This window comes from Brassica napus, chromosome A5 (genome assembly GCF_020379485.1).
Source record: "Brassica napus cultivar Da-Ae chromosome A5, Da-Ae, whole genome shotgun sequence".
NCBI lineage: Eukaryota > Viridiplantae > Streptophyta > Magnoliopsida > Brassicales > Brassicaceae > Brassica > Brassica napus.
In genome coordinates, this window is record NC_063438.1 from 20,066,711 (window position 1) to 20,092,247 (window position 25,537).

General features: G+C 31.4%; 3 protein-coding genes across 3 annotated transcripts; 2 read left to right on the forward strand and 1 right to left on the reverse strand.

Annotated features, from left to right (window-relative positions):
- Positions 1-579: 579 nt before the first annotated feature.
- On the forward strand, positions 580-1,503 carry BNAA05G19640D (protein DMP2). Its single transcript, XM_048779290.1, has one exon. The coding sequence runs from the start codon at positions 695-697 to the stop codon at positions 1,250-1,252; it is 558 nt and encodes a 185-aa protein (XP_048635247.1). The 5' UTR covers positions 580-694; the 3' UTR covers positions 1,253-1,503.
- A 2,913-nt stretch (positions 1,504-4,416) lies between these two features.
- On the reverse strand, positions 4,417-7,688 carry LOC106449547 (protein DMP1-like). Its single transcript, XM_048779291.1, has one exon. The coding sequence runs from the start codon at positions 7,533-7,535 to the stop codon at positions 6,921-6,923; it is 615 nt and encodes a 204-aa protein (XP_048635248.1). The 5' UTR covers positions 7,536-7,688; the 3' UTR covers positions 4,417-6,920.
- A 6,707-nt stretch (positions 7,689-14,395) lies between these two features.
- Positions 14,396-15,600, forward strand: LOC111215913 (glutathione S-transferase T3-like). Its single transcript, XM_022720137.1, has 4 exons — positions 14,396-14,644; positions 14,807-15,181; positions 15,332-15,478; positions 15,592-15,600. Exons 1-4 carry the CDS (start codon positions 14,396-14,398, stop codon positions 15,598-15,600), a joined length of 780 nt encoding a protein of 259 aa, XP_022575858.1.
- Positions 15,601-25,537: the final 9,937 nt, after the last annotated feature.

Genomic DNA, 25,537 nt, shown 5'->3' on the forward strand with positions numbered 1-25,537 from the left:
CAAAAGATATTATGATTAAAGTATTTTAAAGATTCTATTTATTATTAGTCTTAATAAATACATTTAATAAGATTTCTAAATGATGGTCCAAATTAAAAAATCACATACTAAAGAAGTTATGACTTCTATTTTAATATATAAGATCTTTAAATCAGATGTATTTCATATATCGATTTATTTAACAAATTAATTATATATATTATAAAAGCAAAACATTTCTGACAGAATTTGATTTATATAACATAAAATACGATGTATAATAAGGTAATTTAAAATATCTTTTATACTATGTTGCAGAAACAAACAAATTTTGCAACATATCATACGACGACTTATGAGTGACATCTGGAATGGAGCAAGAAAACGACTTCACGTTTTATGCATCTAAACGGGACAATCTAATACATAGAGGAATATAACGAATCTAATCCTCAAAGCCACGTTTTCTAGTACAACCCAAAATACTAAAAGTGGCAACAAAAGCATACCCAAAAGCAAAAAAAATTAATCATAATTAAAACCTCCCCCAACTCTTTGAAAGAGTATAAGCAACACCAAACCCTTTTTTACGTAGAAGCAATCTCTCTCAATCTCTACATATATAGACTAGAGAAAACGATGATTTCATCAGAACATTCTTCAAGAATAACCAACAAATTGAAACCTAACTTACCAGAACTAGAAGAATATCAAAATGTCGACAACATTCAAAGCCATAAGAGACCGGACATACTCTGGCGTAGGAGACCTCATCAGACTCCTCCCGACAGGAACCGTCTTCTTGTTCCAGTTCTTAAACCCTGTCTTAACCAACAATGGACATTGCCTCCTAATCAACAAATACTTAACCGGAGCTCTTATCGTTGTATGCGCCTTCTCTTGCTGCTTCACTTGCTTCACTGATAGCTACCGAACTAGTGACGGTTACGTTCACTATGGAGTCGCTACCGTGAAGGGTCTCTGGCCAGATTCTTCTTCAAAGGATTTGTCATCGTATCGGCTTAGAGTTGGAGATTTCGTTCACGCTTTCTTCTCTCTTATCGTTTTCAGTGTTATTTCTTTGTTGGATTCTAATACTGTTAACTGTTTCTATCCTGGATTTGGTTCCACTGGGAAGATTTTTCTAATGGTTTTGCCTCCGGTGATAGGAGTTATCTCCGGCACTGTCTTCACGGTGTTCCCTAGTAGACGTCACGGAATTGGGAATCCGTCCGAGAACAATGACGAAAATGCTTCTGAGATGGAGAAATGATATATATGAGTTTCACTATATATATGTGCATAATTTAATGAAATGGAATGTACTCATGAAATGGCAAAAGGTTGTGTAAGTTATGCATGGATGGTCATATTGTAATGTTTACTAATTTTATTTTTCTTGTGATTTAATATTCGTGTTTGGTGAGAAATCAATGTGTATCTGTTTCTTTTTTTCTTTGTAACTGATTTTTTTTTTTCAAATGTTTGTTGATAAATAAAAGTACTTACATATCCATTTACACTTTTAATTTTGGCAAAAAAGAAGAAGTAATTTCTGTGTGTTTTACATATCCTACGGTTTTAATCTTTTTACCGAAATCAACAGATGCTTCGGAAAAGACATATACACAAATCTTCGGTGTATCCTTTTATTTGAAAAATATATAGTTAGGGAAAAAAGCCTGAATGACACAAAAATAAGTGTATAATAAAGGGCGTCGGAAATAAGATACGGAATTTGAAGCGTGGTGTTTTTGGATTAATACGAAGATTATCTTCCTTGAGATTCTACTATTCCAAAAGCAAATATAGAGTTTTTATATAAAAAAAACTTTAGTCAATCCATACGCAAAATAGATGTGTGTTAGTTTACTTTAGATCTTTACTGGTGTATCTATTTTCTACTTTTGTTTTGATAGTTCTTGTTGTTTAGAACTCTTTTCTTAGAAGACTTAATAATATTATCCAGTGTAAAAAAAAAGATACGGAGTATATCATAACATTTTGAAGTCTTGATTTCCTCTAAATGATATTCTACGTTACATAAATTTGTAGGATTCGATTATAAAAATTATGTGCGCGCTCATCTTGGATTCTTGGTACGAAGCATATTTTACCCATCAAGGACAAATTCTTGAGAGTGGGATCTCGACACCCAAGTCCAACACTGTATGGAATAGTATCATCTTAGTAAAGTCTGGTCCGTTGATGCTGATCCAAAGGAGAGACATGTTGTACTGCCTTTGCTGGTCTATAACTTAGACTAGGTGATAACCCGCACGTTGTGCAGGGTTAAATTCTTAAAACAAAGATATGTTTTCAATTTAAAACTGGATTGGTTTTGTGATGATCAATGGTCGTAAATTATTGAAAAGCAATCCAATTTTGTAAGTTCTTGAAAATATTTCAGCCGATGGATTTTATGTGTGATGATCAATGGAACTCTGCCTTCCAGGAAGAAAATGAGAGTTTGTCATTGTTCGATTGCGCAATAATCATGACATCAGTTTTCTACTTATCACTATGGACACATTAAATATGTTCCGGTTATTTAGTGATATGGGTGTTTCAATGTTATTATTTCCACTTTATTTTTAAAATTTTCTACTGTAACAACTTTTATATTAATAAAAACGAATTCGCATTCAAAATCAAAACCTATAAAGATATTTTTAATTTAAAACTTACATTTATCTAAACTAAACGGTGTGTTACAAAATTCTAAACTAAACGGTATATCTTTGTTTAAAATTTTTCATCTTCCACCGGAGAGTAATAGGGGTTGATTAGTAGTGATAGTTGTTTTGGAAATATTGCTTTTAAATTTAAGCTGTAGATTTTATACATGTATCTTTAGATTTTATTGCTGTAGAGTTAATTTAAAGATTTAAAAACATAAAGCCATAGAAATATTAATTTCAAGAACCAATATATTTTCTTTTAAAGATTTTGGACTATAGCTTTAAATTTTCTTAATAAAACTTGATTGTTATAATTTTATTGATGTAGAGAAGATTGTGACAGTGTAGAACATATACGCCCAATTACCTCCTATATTACTGAAAACAACAAAATTTGGACATCTAATTACGTAAAACAACAACTTAGTGAAAAAGTATGCCTAAATTTATTCATAGGATTTTATAAACAGAATATTTTATTTCAATTTTATCTTTATAAGAAAATGTAATCCCATTTTATTTGAAGAAACGACTAATCCAGATTAGTATGATTCTGTTTTTAACTTATCTTGTTTTTCTGATAGAAAAGCTTGAAAGAAGTTTGGAAAAGAAGAATCGAAACTGATAATTTTGTTCAGAAATTTGCGATTACATGCAATGATCATCTAATTTTAAAGAAAAAAAAACTTATTTTAACAACACTAACGTATTTTCTAAGAAGAGAATAAATGGGCTAGATCTTGTCAAACTCGTTCCAGGTCGAGTTTCAATTGAAGTGGATAGACGTCTGCTTATAACACACACGTCATTTTCCGTAAGGTAGTTTCTAACGATGAGAGTCTGTCTTTCATACATCTTAAAATCTCTCTTGACATGCGACGATGTTGTTGATGTCTCTAGGTTAATTATCTGTTAAGACTATACAATGAAATCGATGTACCCTACGTCCGGTTGCTGTTCAAAATATAATACAACATATAATATAAAGTATACAGTATATCAATTACGTTACTATGAATGTACTAAAAAAAATATCATATAACTACTGACCTATATCTTCTACAAATGCATTAGTTGTTCCTAAACCAAATTTAAAGGATCATAGCTGAAAAGTATGAGTTGCGCAATTCACATACGCTATATTTATAGTATAAACATAAATCTAGGTAAACCAATTTATTAAAATGCCTCATTTATTAATAAAATATATACACACCGAAAAGGGATATTTGATAGATTTAGTGGAATAATTTATAGTTTGTATTTTATATGATATCTATTTTAATTAAATGATATATATATTAATATATTAATATAAACACTTTTTAATTTGAGATGTCTAATAGTTTTAGTAATTTATAATCATTTTTAAATTGAATGCAAATTTTAAAATTAAAATAATAGTTAAGTTCACAATATTTTTTCAATGCAAATATCAATATATAGTTTGTATTTTATATGATATGTATTTTATATGATATGTTATTTAATTAAATGATATATATATATATATTAATATAAAACTTATTAAATAAAACTTCTTACTCATGTGGTTTATAACTATTTATATTTTATTATAACAAAAAATTTAAACGATTGGTAACAAAATTTTGTTTGAGAATTTTAACGGTTTAGTAATTTATACTCGTTTTTAAAATTTCAAAATACAACATATACGAAAAAATCTATTTTTTTATTATAAGGTTAATGAAATTGTGTAATTTATTTTAATAACAAAGATTTAAACAAAAATGATTGACTGTATATAAATTGTTAGCAAATCTTTGTTATTGGAAATCATTAATTGTTATATATATATTTTAATAACATTAGATAATTCCGCTTTTATTTAAAGAAAGAAAGAAGGATAACTTTTAATACTAATAAATGATTTTATGATCAGTTGAATGAAAATTATAGTTTATATTTAGATAGACCAACTTACTTTTCTAAAGATTTTTGAAAATCATTCTCGTGATAACATGTGTCATTTTTTCTAATATTGTAATGCTTCTGTTTTAATATATAGGGGATAATAGATATTTTACATTTGTGATAACAATATATGATTAATTGAATCTTCGAATGTTAAGGAAGCCTTTAGTTAATTGTGGAAATATACATGCTACATACAACATACTCGAATCATGAATTAAATGTAAACTTTGCACATGAAGTCAGCATTTATTTCGATATACTTACGAAAAAATGGAATGATATAAATTTAGACATGTAGCACGTAGTAATTATACCATTGCCACGTTACGAAATTCTCACATTAGCAAATTCTCACATTTAATGTATTAACTATAAATATAAAATATCATAATATTTTGTTTACTTTATTGGTCATTTTAAGATTTATATTTAATTCATGGATTTAGAAGACAATTTTGAATAACATAAACGGACGATTGTACCAATATCATATGAGAACCCTACAAATAACATTTTTTGCTAAAGTAACTTCATATTTCTATTTGCCTCGGTATGAAACCTAAGTGCAAGAAGTCATCTTGGAAATGAAACCTATATGCAGATGAATTTACACTATTAATCTTATAGCACGAACCCATTGTACATGACTAAACTTATTAGTTACAACATGACCACAAAAGTTTGTTGATTGTCATTTCAGTATTTCACTAACATTTAAATTTATATTTTTTTGGCCAGATACCCGAAACCAAGATAGCCCCAAGGTGTTTTGATCCCAGATATTTTCTAAAATGTACAGTGTCAGTATTTATCATACTTTTTGGATTACAAACGTAATACCGTTTTCATATTACAACTAAGACGTCAAGAGACAGTACTTTAAATACCATTCATAATCAAAGATTATGTTATTAATAAACCGGTTGTCAACCGGATTTAGAGCGTAGATTCTTTTTTTTTTGTTTTTTTTTTTTGCATCAAACAGTTATTTTATCACTCAAACTTGAAGTGGTCTGGATGGATTCGATGGGAACAATAATTATGATTTCACAAAACTTTATAAATAAATGGTGGTCTATAATGGCATTTCTGTTATTATTCTAGTAAGTTGTGTATTTTTTAATAGGAGTTGTAAAAAAAGTTGTGGTGATGACACCTCTCAGCATTGAACCAAAAACCATAACTTAAAAATATTTCTCGGGGATGTTGTGCTGTTAAGCAATATTCACCTCATGAATCACTTAGAACATGTTTATTGCAGGTCTTTTATGTTGGGGTTCTTAGCGTAATATAAGATACGGTCTTTTATCTTTTAACTAAAAAAACTAAGAGACGTCTCTTAAATCTCTTATTTAATAGACGTCTCTTAGTGTTTTTTAATTAAAAATTAAGAAACCGTATCTTATATTATGGTTGAGACCTGCAATAAACATATGATATTGGGTTTTAAGTCTTCTACTTAAAACTTAAAGGACTAGAAATTTTGACTTGGGCTTTTAAATAGTGTAAAGCAACTCCATATTTATTTTTCGTCATGGGACATCTTCAGCCATGTATTATCATCCTCTCTTCTCCACTCAACCGCATGGGCTTTTCATTTTACAATTAACCTTACAACACTATGCGTTCGGCATTCGGGTACCGTTTAGGTTAAGAACAAGTATTCAGGATTTTGGGTTCGAGCCATTTTAATCAGAATATCCTTTTCCCATGAGAAATAGCTAGTATCACTTCAAATTTGAACCATTATTGCCAAAAGCCAAAGCTAGTTTCTCGTTAGTTTTGTTCTTACATTGATTAGTATACTAAATCATGGCAATAATTAAAAAAAATCATGGCAATAATAATATCTGAATCCCTTCATCTGATGTAGATTCTGACATCTCCTGAGTCGCCTTTCGAATTTGTACCTGGCTCTTATTCAATTCTTTCTTCCAACGGTACTTCTGATCACCATATAGTCAAACTCGAATTAGTTATAAACAAAGATCGATCTCATGGCAGCTTCAAACATTCCCTTAACAAAGCAAAGCAAAACATCGTCCGGACAATAAAAAGCTAATATGATGTCGGAAGATACATGGAATTATAAACTATAAAATCTTCATAAAGTTTGGCTAATGAACTTATATAGATAAGACACACAAGCTCTTGTTTATAGGGTAACGTCGTTTTATTCTGAAATACTATAAGATTCCATACAACATACATTTATGGTAACGACTTACAAAAGAACTAAATAAATCTTTTAAGCATACAATCGTTTTCTTTTATCTTTAATAAATCTTGACCAAGATAACAAACAATAGAATCAACTACGTCTCATGCAGAGCCTGCATCCTTCTTGGTCTCCTCTTCCTCCTTCTCACCACTTGGAGCATACCCGAGTCCATTCCGTTTACTAGGAAATATAGCGAAGATACCGGCCGAGGCAATGCCCACAGCCACAGGCAAAACCATGACCAGAGTCTTTTGCGTTTCTCTAAACCGAGGATAAAAGCAGCTTGCGGTATTAGCGTCAAGCAACACAAGTGCTCCAAACACAGCCACCACGAAACCCGCGTGAACGAAATCAGCAATCCTAAGCTTGTACTTAGACAAGTCCACGGATCCTGGATCTGCGTAAGTCCAAAGACCCTTTCTGGTGACTATACCATACTTTCTTGACCCGTCCGTGCCTTTGAAACTATCGGTGAAGCATGAAATCACGCAAGAGAAGCTGCAAAGAGCGATGAGAATGCTTGATATGACCTTATTAGATGTGGAGCATTCACCGTCGTTTGTGAGGACAGGGTTGAGTAAGAGGTAGATGAAGAGTGTTCCTGTTGGGAGAAGCTTTATGAGACTCTCGAGGCCTGTCAGGGATTTGTTTGCCATTGGTTCCGATGTAACTAAAGGGTTTGTTTTGGGTATTAGCAAAGAAGAAGCTTCGGACATGGACTTGAATTTCGAGAAAGATTTATGAATGTTTAAGTGTGTTATTAATTGGTTTAATGCGTATTTATAGAGGAGTTAGATGGGTAACTCATTGATCCGGTCCGAGATGTTGGGTTTAGCACCGTAGAAAAAACTCGTAACGAACTTGACCAAGTCAGATTATTACACGTTTATAAGTCCACGAGAAAACGAAATATAATGCTGAAATAGTTGATTATTATTTCCTCAATAAGAAAAGTAGAGACAAAAGTATATAAGTTGTGGACCTCAAAAAGAAGAAATTTCTGAGGTATTGAAGGTCGTTTGGTATTTGATGAAACTTGACTGAACCTAAATAGAACTTTCTTGGGTTCTAAAAGATTGTAAGACTATCGAGTTATAACTTGAGATCAACTTGACACCAGGGGCGGAGGCAGCTTGGTAAAATATTGTAAAATTAGTATATTGACCTCATAATATTTTCTCAAACATGACTTCACCCCATGACTTTTTTTATTTATTTTAAATCTATTAACGGGGGTTTTTTTGTCAAAGCCCATTATCTGAGTAATTACAGTATGTGATAATTATTTTTATTATTTTATCTTAATTGTTTCATGTTTATTTTTACAGCGGTTCGTCCAATAAAATAAACTATTCAAAAAAAATTATCATTTCCGTTACACACATATATATATATATATATTTATATAGAAATGAATAAATCTAATTTCATAAGTTTTTTTTTTTTTTTTACAACAAAAGGCTAAGAAACTAGAAGGATCTCTGATCCGAGAGCCACCTCGGGGGAACAAAATCAACATAAACCATAGCAGATGGCGAAGTCCTAGCACCTCGTGCCAGCCTGTCCGCCAGTATATTTTGCGCTCTTGGAATATGTTGGATTGAAAAGTTGAGAAAGAATTCCTTACATCGCAGAAACTCCTCCATATGTGTAGTGAATGCTGGCCATTCTGTCGGTGTAGACACCATCTTCACCAATTGAGAGCAGTCAGTTGCAAACACCACCTCTGATACCTGTAGAGTCTTCATGCACTTCATCGCCCATATCAAAGCTTCACATTCAGCATGTAAAGGTGATAAACTTCTGCGAATAGACATAGCACCCATCATAGTATCTGTGGATCCATTTTTCCTATAGACCCATCCTTGTCCCGTATAAGGATCATCTTTCTTCCATGCTCCATCTATATAACACTTATCAGCGCCATGTGGAAGGGCTTCTTCTATAATATTTAGGGGTCCCCGAATTACAGATGCCTCCGTCTGTGCTTCAGCCCACAAGACACCTTCTATCTCCGCAGTCCGAAGAATGTCAAGAGGGGTTCTTGTGTGATTCTTAAAAACTTTAGCGTTCCGATTCTTCCAAATATACCACAGTATCCATGGAAAATAACTCAAATTCGGTTCCTTTGGTAACCGCCAGAAAAGATAGTCCATATTTGTGAAAAGAGACGGGGTGGGGAAAATCCCCGGACATGATGGAATATTGGATAAAGCCCAAGTTTGTATTGCCAAATAATATATCAATTATCAAATACTTTTTATATTTTCATGATATTGGTATTATTAATTGTTGGATTTATGTGGAACTTATAAACGAAAAATAATCTAACTTATTTATAACAACAAAAAATTAGTTCTTACATACATCAGAATATATATTAGTTAGAAAGCTGGTCTATTAGTTAAAACTTTTAGATTTCTTGATAAGATTTTTAAAGGTTATATGTTCAATTCCTATTTGTTGGGATGTACGGCTTCTAAAGAGATTAATTTAACATGGTTTCGGACCTTCTATCATTTAAAACAAAAAAGGTAAAAATATAAGAAACATATAAAGGTTTTTTTTTTGTAAATAACATATAAAGTTTTTTGACACTGTGTTTGCGTGTTTAGATGTTAAGTTAGATTGCTTTCACACTATTATGTGTGTTTATAGTATAATTAGAAATAATATTTAGCATCTTAACACATTTTTATTTCCAATTTTTTGCCATTCAATCAACCAAACTCCAAAGCACAATTAATTTTTACGTACGCAAGATAGAATCAACAGCTCAATTATTTTACTTGTGTAAATTCAACTTAACCTGAAATAATGCCGAAATAGTTGATTATTGTTACGTATTACTCGTTTATAAGTCTATACACGAAGACGAAATAATGTCGAAATAGTTGATTATTGTTTCCTGAATAAGAAACGTAAAGGCAAGTTGGATCTCAAGGAGAAGAAGTTTCTGAGGTATTGAACAACGTTTTGTAGTTAATGAATCTTGACTGAACCTAAAAACTTGTTTTTTTTTTGTGCAAAAGAGCTTACCTAAATAGAACTTTCTTTTGGGTACGGAAAGTTTGCAAGACCATCTCTAATGTATGTTGTTATTTTTATTTCTCTATTTTTATTTCTAAAAGAGAGAAATTTTGTAATAGAGGTGAATTATGCTTTAATGTATTCCTTTATAATAGCAATTTTAGAATAAAAATAGATGAATGCTATTTATTTCTTTATTAATAAAGAAAAAAAAATAACAATTTCTATTATAAAGAAAAAAAAAAAAGATGAGAAAAGTCAATTTTATTTCTAAATGATATTATAGAGGAATAAATAACAATGTGTTGAAGATGGCTATGAGCATACTATGAGCATCTCAAATATATGCCTCTATAATTTCTTCTAAAATAGAGATCTTTATTATTGAAGTGGGTTTACTCCAATGTTATGATTCTATAATAGAATTTCTCTAATTTATAGAAAAATATAGATGAATGTTACTTTTTGCCTCTATATAGATGTGAAAATAGCACATCTCTATATTTTCTTTTATAAATAGATGAACTCTATCACAAAAGTATACATTGGATCAAATTCATCTCTAGAATAGAGATTTTCTCTTTATAGAGAAAAATATAGAGATGAAAATAGAGGTGGGTTGGAGATGGTCTAACATTAATATCTAAGAAATATAACTTAATTTTTTAACTAAAGCAGGACCGGCTTAGATAGGGGGGCGAACGGTGCGATCGTCCCGAGCCCAGTCCGTTGTCCTCCTATTTCTTAATAAATAAGAGTCTGGTTTTTTAAAAAAAATACATGTATTTATATTAAAAATAAGAAAAGAAGTCCACATTTTTTTATATGAAAGTTTTTTTATTTCCATAGATATATTTTTAAAAATACTTCTGTTATTTTGAAAAAAAACATATATCTATCATATGTTTTAAAGAAAAATAATAGTTTGAAAATTAATTTTTTTTTTGCCTCAGGATCCATGACACCATTGAACCGGTCCTGAATTAAAGTTTAAACAACAAAAGAAACTACACATATGCAAAGCGTATCTACACTTTTTTATTAAGGTTCTCTACAGGGTACTTCGTGTTCACCTCTTTCCACCTTTTTCATACTTTTTTTTATTCTGACAAATAGTTTAGAAACTCAGGTAAAATACCCTTGTCGGTGTTGCCCTAACACTATAACTTGAGCTCGACTGCACACGGTTAGCAAAAGCCATCGTATAATATACAACGAATTGATTATTTTGTAGTTGTTGTTTAAATGTTTATGTTACGAAGTTTACTTGTTCTATACGTAATTCTTGTTGTTTATTTTCTCTCACAGAAAAATTCTTGTTGTTCATTTTTTAAAGCATCATTTAATTTTGTTTGTCAAATGGATATATTTTCTAAAAATTGTAAGCATTAAAAAAATTTATATTTAACACATATTTATGTTTGCGTTTACAATTGGGTGAATTTGGTCAATATTCATAAGAGATTCCAAAATAAAAAATATAGCCATAATAAAGTGGAAGTCAATATTTAACACATATTTATGTTAACGTTTTTCGCCTTGCACTCGCGTACGCGTGAAGATAAGGAGAGTGACACATTTCTATCTTAACCATTAGCTTACTATACGTAACTGGAAATGCAACGTTTTTTTGTAAATGTATTACACGATAGGAAACACTATAGTATAATATATAATGTAGTATAGGCACCGCAAAAGCTAAAGAAACCATCAGCCTAGGTGTTTCTGGAACGCGAAGGTGGACTCCAATTCAATAAAATAAACGTTATAGCAGTGGTGACCATAAAAGGTTTGAAAGTGTTGGACTGTACTATATGTGTGACATGTATATGCTAACATGACATATAAAGACAATAAGGATGAAAATTTTAGTATACTATATGTGATATAGTATAGTCAGCCGAGGTTGCTATGGGAAAACATTTTGTTGGAGAAGGCATAACAAGTGGTTCAAGTTAAGACGACTATAGTGGATACGTTTGTACACTAACCAACGGTGTATTCTAACGGCAAACAAACTATGATATGTATACAATGCATAGTATAGTTACCAACATAACATCACAGCTCACCTACAAAAGTACACACTCTATACTTAATTATTTGTTGCATATTCTACATAGTAAACATACATATTTGGTACAATGTGGAAATTAACATATGAAAAACTGGAGTAGGCCACTATAACAGAAAGTTGTGTGTATCTTCTTACGAAAGGTGCACAATTAATACAAAGGGATTGAACCGAAGTTAACACAATCAAGATCATCATGATTGAGCGTACGAGTAAGGAAACAATCGGTTAGTACCACATGGGTGACTTTGGCTGGCCTGTTGGAGGCAGATCCACGTGAGTGGCCTTATGCGGTGACATAGCAGATCCACGTGAGTGGCTTTATGCGGTGACATAGCAGTGACATAACAGACCGTGTCTAACCTTCTGCGGTACAAGAGGCATCAGCAACTCTGATCCCCAATGATGCAACCTACAAAATATAAGAATAAGTTGGCATTTCCAAACTATACCAACACTATAGTATTGTCCCCATCTAAGCAAACAAATGTTACTTGTCTGAAATTACACTTTCCATACTATTAGATACTGGTCCATAGTGTAGTCTTGTCTTACACCCACATTTTCAACATTCAACGTTTAAATGGTTATTACAATTATGGACTCAGTCACACCATGACTAGGAAAAACTCGAGGCGCGTTGGATGCTGACATGTCTACGGTTGGGCGTATAAGCTGTTCAGGCGCTAGCAAGACCGATACCACAGGGCCCTATCAGGGGCATTAACTGGCGAAAAAGTACCACCTGGTTGTTTTTTTGAATGTTGGTTGCAGTCTCATCGCGTGTCCTAGTAATTTCAGCCTGAAAGATATATAAAGTATGTAGTCACTGCACACATCAACATCAACATCAACATAGACGAGTCTTAACCTAGTTACAATGTGGGATGGAGTTACACAATTCACATACATAGCTAGTATAAAACAGAACATATGTAAATGAATACAATAAAAGATTCCATAATACTAAGACATGCTAAGTAATATAGTACAAATGGGAACTGGTACCTACGCGAGGAATGTAAGAGCAACTCCATCGGGAGTACTTAACACAAGGTCCTTAACAAAAGTGAAAAAAAAAATAAATCAAAAATGCCAAATTAATGCAGAAGCGCTACCAAAACTGGGCTTTTGAGTATTGGTAAGAAGCCCTATCGTGGCGCTTTCTCATTGGACCGCCCATCAATGCTGTCTCTCTCCTTCGTCGCGAGAAACCAAAGCGCTCTCATTCTCGACTTCTCCGTCTACTCTCTTGGTGATCTCGTCGTCTCTGTCTCCTCTCTTGGTGATCTCGTCGTCTCTGTCTCGAATCTCGTCGTCTCTCTCTCGAGTCTCGTCGTCTCTCTCGAGTCTCGTCGTCTATCTCTCCAGTCTCGTCGTCTCTCTCTCGAACCTCGTCGTCTCTCACTCGAACCTCTTCGTCTCTGTCTCGGTGATCTCGTCGTCTCTCTGTCGAGTCATTCTCGACTTCTCCGTCTTCTCTCTCGGTGATCTCGTCTTCTCTCTCGCGAGTCTCGTTGTGTCTCTCTCGAACCTCGTACCTCGTCGTCTCTGTCTCGACTTCTCCTTATTGGTAAGAAATCATCCGTTTTTTTTATCTTTATGTTGCTGCTGTCTTGAATTTGGTTTATCTCACATTATCTGTTCGTGATCCTCTGTTTTGTCTTCTTCCTCCAGAGATTATGATGAAGGTCAGAAGATAGAAGCTTCAAGAGAAAGCATCGCTGAGGGAAGGATGAAACTCAGACAAGATTGGAGATGAAGAAGAAGCAAGATAAGTTCGAACATCCCTTGTCTTTAGTCAAACAAATTTTTAAAACTGATGTCGATAGTGATTGTTTTATAATATTGAGGCCACATTATCTGTTAGATTACTAGTACATTGTTTGTGGAAATGGATATGTTTAAGTTTGCCTCTGTTTTGTATAAGGTAGCGATGGTGGGATTGATTTTTTAGGTTTCTGTTTTAGTTTTCGTTTATCTCATTACAGAGACTACGTTTTTAATTATACTTTGTTTGTTGGTTGTGTGAGGGTTGAGGATGTCTGTTGAAGAAAGGCAACGGAATGGCGCTTAACATGATCAAATCAAAGCTTTTGTCTTCATCTTCACAGTTAAGATAAGGTAAATTATATTTTCTGTCTAAGTAGAATATCTTTAAATGGTTGTTAGAAATTGATTGTGTGCTTTCGTAAGTGGTTGGGAATTGAATGGTCTTAAGTTTTGAAGTGATTGACCTGTTGTTTGCGGGGTTGTTCATTGTGTGCTTTAGTAAGTGGTTGGGAAGATTAAATGGTCTTTAGTTTTAGTTTAGGTGTAGATTTACTTGCCATTAAAACTTCAACAACTAAATCTATTTCTATCTATTTCCAACGTTAACACCAATAAATCATCCTCGAAATCTATTATGTTTTCCGAAACAAATTCCTTCTCCAAATCTATTTCCATATATTTTCCTTCTCCAAAGCTCTCATGGATCCTTATACTCAAAATTGTAGCTTTCAAAACCTGTTAAACAGTCAAAACCCTTATCAGTCCGTCCCTCGTGAGCCAACTGTAGAAGTCTCTGCGTCGGATGCCTCTATGCTCAGTTCACCATGGAACGAAGATGTAGACGATGATGTAGAGATCTTGTCTGACCGTAAAGAGAGACGAAAATGGACACTCACAGAAGATGTGGTGCTGATCAGCGCTTGGTTGAACACCTCCAAGGACCCAGTGGTTAGAAATGAGTAGAAAGCAGTTGCGTTTTGGAAACGAATTGCGGCTTATTTTGCCGCGAGTCCAAAGCTGGATGGCTTGCAAAAGAGAGAGCCATCACACTGTAAAGCGAGGTGGGGGAAGATTAATGAGGGCGTGTATAAATTTGTTGGGTGTTATGAGGCTGCAACGAAGCAGAGATCGAGTGGACAGAACGAGAATGACGTTTTGAAGTTGGCTCACATGATTTTCTTCAATGATCACAAGGCGAAGTTCAACCTAGAGCATGCATGGTTAGAGCTTCGCCATGATCAGAAATGGAGTGGAGCGAGTTGTACCAAGGATAAAGTTCAAGCAAAAAGAAGGAAGTTGGATGCCCAGTCATCAACTTCAATGGCTGGACAGGATGAACCAATGGCTCGGCCAAAAGGTGTTAAAGCAGCAAAGGCAAAAAGAAAGAACCCAGGGAGCAAGCAAGCAACTTCGGAAGCGGAACAGAAGGAGAAGATAGAGTTTCAAAGCTTTTGGGAGATCAGGCAGAGCGATTTTGCTTTGAAGGTAACTCTTAACAAGCAAAAATTGCTTGAGGGCCTAATTAACAAGTCGGAGCCACTAACTGAACTCGAAATTGAATTCAAAAATAAGCTTCTTCGCGAAATGTTAGGTTGAGCCTTAAGTTGCAAGTCTGTATGTGGTTTTTGTCTTAAGTTGCAAGTCTGTTTGTGTCGAGTCTTTAGTTCGAGTCTGTATGCTTTGAGTTCGAGTTTGTATGCTTTGAATTCATTCGAGTCTGTACGCTTTGGATGTTTATGGTTAATGGATGTTTATGTTAATGGTTCTGCTTTTGATGTCTTTGTACTTCGAATCTTTGAGACTTGTTAATGGCAACTTAATGCTTCTGTGTTGTTTTGTATAATTGATGGTTCTGTTAGTTGGGACTCACCACGTTTTGCTTGTGTATATTGCAGGTGGAGTGAAGAATGAAGCCAAGACGTTAACAACTCGTGACACAAGGATCCAAGGCCAAAGACATGTGACACAAAAAGCAAAGTTGTGTGTTGCCTGTGACCCAATAAGCCAAGACCGAAGACATGTGACACAAAAAGCCAAGTTGTGTTTTGAAAAATTTACTCTATAAGTTGCGTGTCTCTTCTCTTTGTTCAAACATATATTTTCTCTCTTCTCGTCTGTTGAAATGTATGTTTTTATCTTATCATTTCACCAAATCCAAAATCTTTATTATATTGTATTTCTCTTATCATTTCACCAATCCAAAATCTTTATTTTTCTCTTGACGTTTCTAATTCAAGATTACATTTCTAAATGGGTGCTTCTTCCTCTAATAATTTTGACGACTTTATGGATGAAAAGTTCGATCAAATCTTCGATCAACAATTTGATAATCTCCTCACTCGGGCTGAAAATCGTCAAGAAGCATCAAGATCAAAAAAAAAACGAGCTTACATTGAAAGACAACGCGAACAAGGGCACTTCCAGTTATGGACCGACTACTTTAGTGAAGATGCAACATATCCTTCTCACATGTTTCGACGCCGTTTTAGAATGAACAAGTCGTTGTTCATGCGAATCGTTGATCGACTCTCCGCTGAAATCCCATACTTTCAACAGAGAAGAGATGCTACTGGAAGGTTATTTCTCTCTCCGTTACAAAAGGAAACGGCAGCAATTCGTATGATGGTATATGGTTGCCCAGCTGATGCGGTCGACGAATACCTCCGACTTGGTGAGACTACCGCGCTTTTATGCTTAGAACATTTTGTTCAAGGAATCATAAATTTATTTGGAGCTGAGTATCTAAGAACCCCCACTCCAGAAGATCTTCAACGACTACTCGATATTGGAGAGATACGCGGAATTCCCGGGATGATAGGAAGCATTGATTGTATGCACTGGGAGTGGAAGAATTGTCCGACCGCATGGAAAGGACAATATACACGTGGATCCGGAAAGCCAACAATTGTTCTTGAGGCTGTAGCTTCACAAGACCTCTGGATATGGCACGCGTTTTTCGGCCCTCCAGGTACATTAAACGATATCAATGTTCTTGAACGATCACCCGTTTTTGATGATATATTACAAGGTCGAGCTCCGAAAGTTAACTACACTGTCAACGGACACGAGTACCGTTTGGCTTACTATCTCACAGATGGTATTTATCCAAAATGAGCTACGTTTGTCCAATCTATTCCACTTCCGCAAGGTCCAAAAGCATCTTTATTCGCTGCATATCAAGAAGCTGTACGTAAAGATGTCGAGCGAGCTTTTGGGGTCTTGCAAGCTCGGTTTGCCATAGTCAAAAATCCAGCTCTTTTATGGGATAAAATAAAAATTGGAAAGATAATGAGAGCTTGTATCATTCTACATAATATGATCGTCGAAGACGAACGAGATGGGTACACCCAGTTTGATGTTTCGATTTTCGAAACATCGGATTCAAACCGAAGTTCAGAAGTGGATCTCTCGTTTTCTACAGATATGCCTTCAAATCTCGGCAATATGATAAACATTCGGAATCAAGTTCGTGATCGAACAATACATCAACGATTGAAAGCGGATTTGGTTGAGTATATATGGCAAAAATTTGGAACAAATTAAGATTTCAACTAATCTGTTTTTCTCGTCTACGGTTTATATTTGTATGTTTAATATGCTTTTATGTCATTTTTAATAAAAATTTTATGTATCAATTTCTTTCATATCATTCAACTTAAAAAAAAAAAAAATTTAAGTACCCAAATGTAGTCCTACCAATGGAGGATGGAAAAATAAAATAGATTAATAGAGGTACTTAACCTTTCAAATCACTCCATTATATATTAATTTAATTTTAAGTACCCATTAGGGGTCCTAATGGATGGAGGTGGTCTAATAGACTCATAATAGTAGAAATTCTATATCAATACAAATGAATAAATCAAAGTGTTAATGTTTACTTACAGTGCTGGAGTCCAATCATATCTTTAAAAGCATGCAACACAATTCAGTCGCTACTACACTATCTCAAAAAGTTGTGTCAAAGTGAAAGAAATCTTTTGATTGAAGATATAAAGGTATTTTTTGTCACTTTTTAAACAATATGTATATAATGTCATAGCCAAGTCTTTAATATGGTTATACAATTACTTTTGGTCTTCTTTATATGTATGCAATCCAATTCCTCTTTACAATTTGCAAATGTTATTTGTTTTAACAAAAAATAGATGGAACTTTTTGTAAATATAACTATACTTTTCACACGCAAGCACAAACTTGAAATGCAAATGCAAAGAAAATTTTCAATGTGTTTTTTTTTTTGTTTATATTTCCATTTGTAAATAATGCTTGACAAATAAAATTAACATAATATATAAGAATAATATTTTTACGTGTAAAAGGACAGGCAAATATGCATTACATTCAAGACTTGTACCCTTTGCGCCTTTGCGGGCCTTTAGATGTCCAAACGATTATAATTACCTTTTTGAACGAAAATCTTTCAACTTAATAGGGATTATTGGCTGTTGTATTTTAATGGATTTGAAACTCCGAACTAAATCTATTGTTATTGGTTCTGTGATTTTAAAATCTGTATCAAAATCAGGAGTTATTATTCATAAATTCTATATCAAATCAAGTATTATTCAATCGTACGGATTTACTAATATATTTGATTTTATAATGGATTTGAATGGATTTGTTTGGATTTTTTAGTTAAAAATATAAAGACTCAAATCCGACGGAAAACCTCCGGATTTGCATATTTTACATGGATTTATGAATACTATGTGGTTACTTATGATAGCAGAACATTAGTTTCTTTTTTATACATCAGATATAAATATAATAAACATATAACGTTTTGATTTTGTGTTTGCGTTTAGATGTAAAACTGGACGTCTTCACATTATTATGTGTTTAAATATAAAATTATATAACATATTAATATCTAAAACCCATTTTTAATATCCACCAAACTCCTAATCACAAACGTTCACAAGATAGAATCAACAGCTCATTTATTTTACTTGTGTAAATTGAGTTAACCTAAAATTGGCTTTGAACCAACAAATGGACTATCTTGCCATGCATGTTCACGTTGTATTTATTTCAGGTAAATAACACTACAAGAAAACAGCGACATACTGAGGGAAAAAATCGTCGGTATGTCGTCGGAATAACGCTATTCCGACGACATACCGACGAAAAAAGTCCTCGGAAATAACTCCTCGGAAATTCATTTTTCTTCGGAAATCCCTCGGAAATTTCCGACGGAATTCCGAGGAAATGAATTTCCGAGGAAATTCCGAGGACCACAAGTTCGTCGGAAAGTCCTCGGAATATTCCGAGGAAGATGTCGTCGGAATATCCCGAGGGATACACTTCCTCGGAATATTTCCAAAATTAAAAAAAAAATATAAATTTATTTTTTTAAATTGAAATTCGAAAATATAAAATTAAAATTGAAATAGAAAACATATTTAAAATACAAAAAATAATAAAATAGTTTTTATAAATAAAAAAAATGTTTTATAAATACAAAATTAGTTATAATAAATATAAATATTATTATAAATATGAAATCATCTTTTTATAAATACAAAATAGTTTTTATAAATACAAAAAATAATAAAATAGTGTTTATAAATCAAAAAAATGTTTTATAAATACAAAATTAGTTTTAATAAATATAAATATTTTTATAAATATGAAATCATCTTTTCATAAATACAAAATATTTTTTAAAAATACAAAAAATAATAAAATAGTGTTTATAAATAAAAAATGTTTTATAAATACAAAATTAGTTTTAATAAATATAAATATTTTTATAGATATGAAATCATCTTTTTATAAAAATAAAATAGTTTTTTATAAATACAAAAAAATAATAAAATAGTGTTTATAAATCAAAAAATGTTTTATAAATACAAAATTAGTTTTATAAATATAAATATTTTTATAGATATGAAATCATCTTTTTATAAATACAAAATAGCTTTTATAAATACAAAAAATAATAAAATAGTGTTTATAAATCAAAAAAATATTTTATAAATACAAAATTAGTTTTAAAATATGAAATCATCTTTTATAAATCCAAAAATCGAATTTATATACAAAAAACGTTTTTTATATTTAAAAATAGTTTTTATAAATACAAAAATAAAAAAATAGTGTTTATAAATCAAAAAAATGTTTTATAAATACAAAATTAGTTTTAATAAATATAAATATTTTTATAAATATGAAATCATCTTTTATAAATCCGAAAATCGAATTTATATACAAAAAATGTTTTGTAAAATCGAATTTATATAGAAAAACGTTTTGTAAATACAAAAATAATAAAAAATTTATAAAAAAATTCTAAATCAATTCAACACAACCAAATCACAATTCTAAACCTATTACACAGCAAATCACAATCCTACCCAATCACCCTAACAAAAATCTATCAAAAACCTTCTAAAATCATCAAATCTACTTAAGAACCTAACAAATAGGACATAAGAGAGTGGGATAAGGTCCTTACATGATTTGTAAGGGAATGGAGAGGATTCGCCGGAGATATCGTCGCGAGAGAAGGTGGAGAACGCCGGAAGGAGAGAGAGATCGCCGGAGAGGAAGAAGAGAGAAATGGGGAAGAAGATGTGTTTCGAGTTTATAAAACCTAGGGTCCGACGTATATTTTCCGTCGGAATTTCCTCAGTATTTTCAATTTCAATTTTCGCGAAATATTTGGCGGCTTGTTTGCCCGGTTAAATGAAAATATTCCGAGGAAATTCCGACGGCCACTTAAATATCCGTCGGAATTTCCTCGGAATAATTTCATTAATTCGAGGAAAAAGAATATCCTGTGCATGTATTTCTATTAATTTATATTGTTCCTCGGAATTTCCTCGGAATATTCCGAGGAAATTCCGAGGAACACATGTTTGGGGTTTCAAAACATCAAATTTTTTTGCCCTATATCATTTCTTATACAAATGCAATGCATACCATTGAGGAATCTTTGTATAGATGATCATAAACCATGAAATAACAAAATTTCAAAACGAATTGTAAGTATTCCCTTTACCGTTCATTAAAGTGTATAAGTGTTTCTCTTATGTTGTGGGGATTTCGTTCATACAATCGGAAAAGTGTTATATAAGTGTTTCACTTAAACAAATTTTGACTTCATAATCAGTCTAAGACACTTAATAGGGGTTATATAAGTGTTATTCAAACCGCAAAACGTTGTTTTCGGTTTAAAAACCCTACTTCCTCGGAAAAGCCTCGGAATATTCCGAGGAAATTCCGAGGAAAAACAAGTGTTCCTCGGAATTTCCTCGGAATATTCCGAGGCTTTTCCGAAGAAACAGAAACCCTAAAAGCAAAGCCCTGAATCGTCGGAAAAGCCTCAGAATATTCCGAGGAAATTCCGAGGAACACTTGTTTTTCCTCGGAATTTCCTCGGAATATTCCGAGGCTTTTCCGAGGAAGTAGGGTTTTTAAACCGAAAACAACGTTTTGCGGTTTGAATAACACTTATATAACCCTTATTAAGTATCTTAGACTGATTATGAAGTCAAAAATTTGTTTAAGTGAAACACTTATATAACACTTTTCCGATTGTATGAACGAAATCCCCACAACATAAGAGAAACACTTATACACTTTAATGAACGGTAAAGGGAATACTTACAATTCGTTTTGAAATTTTGTTATTTCATGGTTTATGATCACCTATACAAAGATTCCTCAATGGTATGCATTGCATTTGTATAAGAAATGATATAGGGCAAAAAAATTTGATGTTTTGAAACCCCAAACATGTGTTCCTCGGAATTTCCTCGGAATATTCCGAGGAAATTCCGAGGAACAATATAAATTAATAGAAATTCCGAAAAAATATGATTTCCTCGGTATTTCATCGGTATATTCCGAGGAAATATGATTTCCTCGGTATTTCCTCGGAATATTCCGAGGAAATATGATTTCCTCGGTATTTCATCGGTATATTCCGAGGAACCCCAAATTTTGGGTTTCCTCGGAATTTCCTCGGAAATTCGTCGGAATATTCCGAGGATCTCATTTTCCGTCAGAATGTCCGTCAGAATTACGCTGTTTTCTTGTAGTGATAAGCAATCATAATTGGCTGCTACAAGAGCGACTTATATTTTAGGTTTGTACATTTTTACTTTTGGCATTTTTCTAATGATTTTCTCATATAAAGTTGTATGGAGATGTGTGAGTGCATATTCTTTCTTGACTTTTGCGTATAATAGCTAAAAACTAATTAGGAAGCACAGTTTAACTTTTATACGGAGATAATTTTAAATAGCAAATCCGTAATAAAATTGAAAAGGTCCATTAAAGCATGATTAATGGGGTTCTTAGAATAGGGTTCTTAGCGGAATATAAGTAATCGTCTCTTAACTTTTAATTAATTTTTGATTAATTAGTATAATAAATTTTGTGCCATTGGTTTAAACGCATTGTACGTTCTTGCATGTCCCATTCCTCATGTTAGGCGTGTCAAAATGGACGTTCTTGCATGTCCCATTCCTCATGCGAGGCGTGTCAAAATGGAGATCTCTATCCAGTGGTTTACCAGTAGACGTGATAAGCTAATAGTTTAAACTTTAAACGCAGACAAACACAAATTATTTATATTGTGTCTGTCGCGAAAGAAATCATAGATAATATGCTAAATCAGATGGGAAATGTAGTTTGTGTATCTATAGCATCCCAAGTTCGATTCCACTTTTTACTTTTATTTTCTATATAGGGAAAATTTCTTTAAAATACATATACTAATTTTCATTTGCTAATAAAATACAAGAACTATTTTGGATCCCCGTTTAATACACGAACTAATTTTTGTTGCCTATTAAATACACAAACTTTTGAAATTCGCAGATTTTACACATCATTTTAGACGGCGTTAACTATATTTAACGGAAGTGACAACTACGTTAGTGTTTCACTAACACATGTTTAAATTGTGAAAAATTTCTTAAAAAACACAAACTATTTTTCATTTGCTAATAAAATACACGAACTATTTTGGATCCCCGTTTAATACACAAACTACTTTTTGTTTTCTATTAATTACATAAACTTCTAAAATTTTCAGATTTTACACATCGATTTAGACGATGCCAACTATGTTTAGCAGAAGTGAAGACAATTTTAGTGTTTAATTGAGCATGTGGTTAAACTGTGAAGAAACAATTCTTTAAAAGTCCTCCAATAGATTATATTGTTAGTTTTCTTCTCCATTACGCTTCCATAGTGCAATTTTTTTTTATGAAATTTCAAAATTTTTTGATCATAGTAAAAAGAATATACGTAGAACTTAATTCATAACACTAAACTTATTTATCATAGTGTAAATTAACCTTGAATCATTATCACTACTATCAAAGCAAAGAACAAGAATTAGAAATGCATAACACTAAACTAATTCCAAAATCAGAAACTCGTTTAAAATTACGTAGTTTTCTTCGTCCTTTTTTACAACATGGAAATCGACTCCACTTCGAATCAATATAAAGGGAAATCAAAGTAAAGAAGAAGAAAATAAACATAGTTTAGAAAATAAAGGAGGTTGGAACAGATTAGAGTGCCAAATTGAAACTAACTCAAATTAATTTCAATTGGCTGAGGATGAGCGTGCTTTTCACAGTTAAACCACTTGTTGAATTAAAACATTGTCTTCACTTCTGTTAAAAATAATTGACATCGTCTAAATTGATGTGTAAAATCTGCAAATTTTAAAAGTTTGTGTATTTAATAGAAAAAAAAATTAGTTTGTGTATTAAACGGGGATCCAAAAATAGTTCATGTATTTTATTGACAAATAAAAAATAGTTGTGTATTTTTTTTTAAATCTTTTCAAAGTTTAAACATGTGTTAATTAAACACTAACGCCGTCGTTACTGCCGTTAAATATAGTTAACGACGTCTAAATAGATGTGTAAAACCTGCGAATTTCAAAAATTTGTGTATTTAATAGGCAACGAAAATTAGTTCGTGTATTAAACGGAGATCTAAAATAATTCATGTATTTTATTAGCAAATGAAAATTAGTCCGTGTATTTTGAAGAAATTTTCCCTTCTATATAATATCGTACGCGGAATTGTGTAATCTCAACCAAGGTGTGTATATATACAACATATTTAGCATAACCTAACTAGCAATAGAAGTACATGATTAGTCTAAATTCCCTTAGATATATAAATATATATATATATATATGAGTCTATATTTATCCTAATCCCATTATTCTATTTTAGTGTGCCCAATACATATCTTGGATTCACCATTGGTTATTGGTATTAGCAAATGATTATTCCGGACCAGAACATGCAGTGATACTAGTTTTTTATATTTTTTAATTTGGCTTGACGTGTTGGAATCTTATATATTAAAACATAAGTCACAACCTTGATTCATGTGTGATTTTTTAAAAAATGGACCTAATGAACCTATTCATAGAAATTCATACTATATTTTAATTCAGATTAATAATAAATATAATTTTTAAAATATTTTAATCATAGTATCTTTTGATATCTTTTCATTTTAAATATAAATATATTTATTTTAAAATTTTAACAAATCTGTTTAAAAAGATTTTTACAAGATCTTCATTTTCGAAATTATATTTAAATATTTTCACTAATTTTGAAATTAATTTAAAATATTATTATACATTAATATATTCAGTTATATAAAATGAAAAATAAAAAAATCTATAATATTTTAGTTATTATATAATCATAATCAATCATATTAAATTAAAATTATTATATTGAGCTAAATATAATAAAATTGTATTAAATTTATATATTTATATAATTTATTTTCGTAATTATAAAATATTTATGTTCAAAAATAAAATCTAATGCGTTGATAAGATGGGTTAACATTATCAAACTATATAATACATGTATAAAAATAAACATGTATTTATTTAAAGTTAATAATATAAAAATTTGTAACTATTTTAATCATAATATATTTTCATTTTAAATATAATATATATTTATATATTATATTTAAAAAATTCTAATTAATCTGTGTAATATTTAAACAATAACTTAATGTATTTTAAGTTATCGTTTAGAAATGAAAATAAATAAATTATATCTTATTTTGTCTACTTTTATAGTCATGATCATGTTAAAATATAATTATTATACTAAAATAAATATGATAAAATTATATTCAATTGATAAATTTATAAACTTTATTTTCATAAATATAAACTATTTATTTCAAATATAATATGATGATAGAACGGCTTAAAATTAACAAACTATATAATACAATCTAAAAATTAACATATCTTACACTTTTATATATACAATAATAAATTATCTAAAATGAATAAGCATAAAAATATTGGTAAAAAGAAATCAAGTTTTAAAATACGGGTCAGAATTTAGCATAAATTAAATACAAAATATTTTTTAAATATATTTTATCATGAATATATTAATTTGCTTAATAACTAAATGCAAATACAATCAGATAAATATATAATAAGAAGGGGCAAATACATAAGGTTTAAACAACTAATTAATTATAACATGTAAATTATAAAATTATTGTATTTGAAATAGTTATATAAATATTTAAGTATATGATTAACATTAAAAATATATACCACTTATGTTTTAGAACAATAATTTATGTATAGAAAAGTGAAAACAAACACCCGTGCGGTTGCACGGGTCAAAATCTAGTTTCACTTAAAGTACAAATTATCTAACGAAGAATGCGACATTTACGATGCATGGGAAAATAGATATGAATAGTGTGTAACTGTCTATGAAGATGACTGTGAAAGTATTTAGAGTGCCGGAAAATCACAATGTGAATAATGAAGAACTAGTGTTGCAAAATATAAGATAGACGAA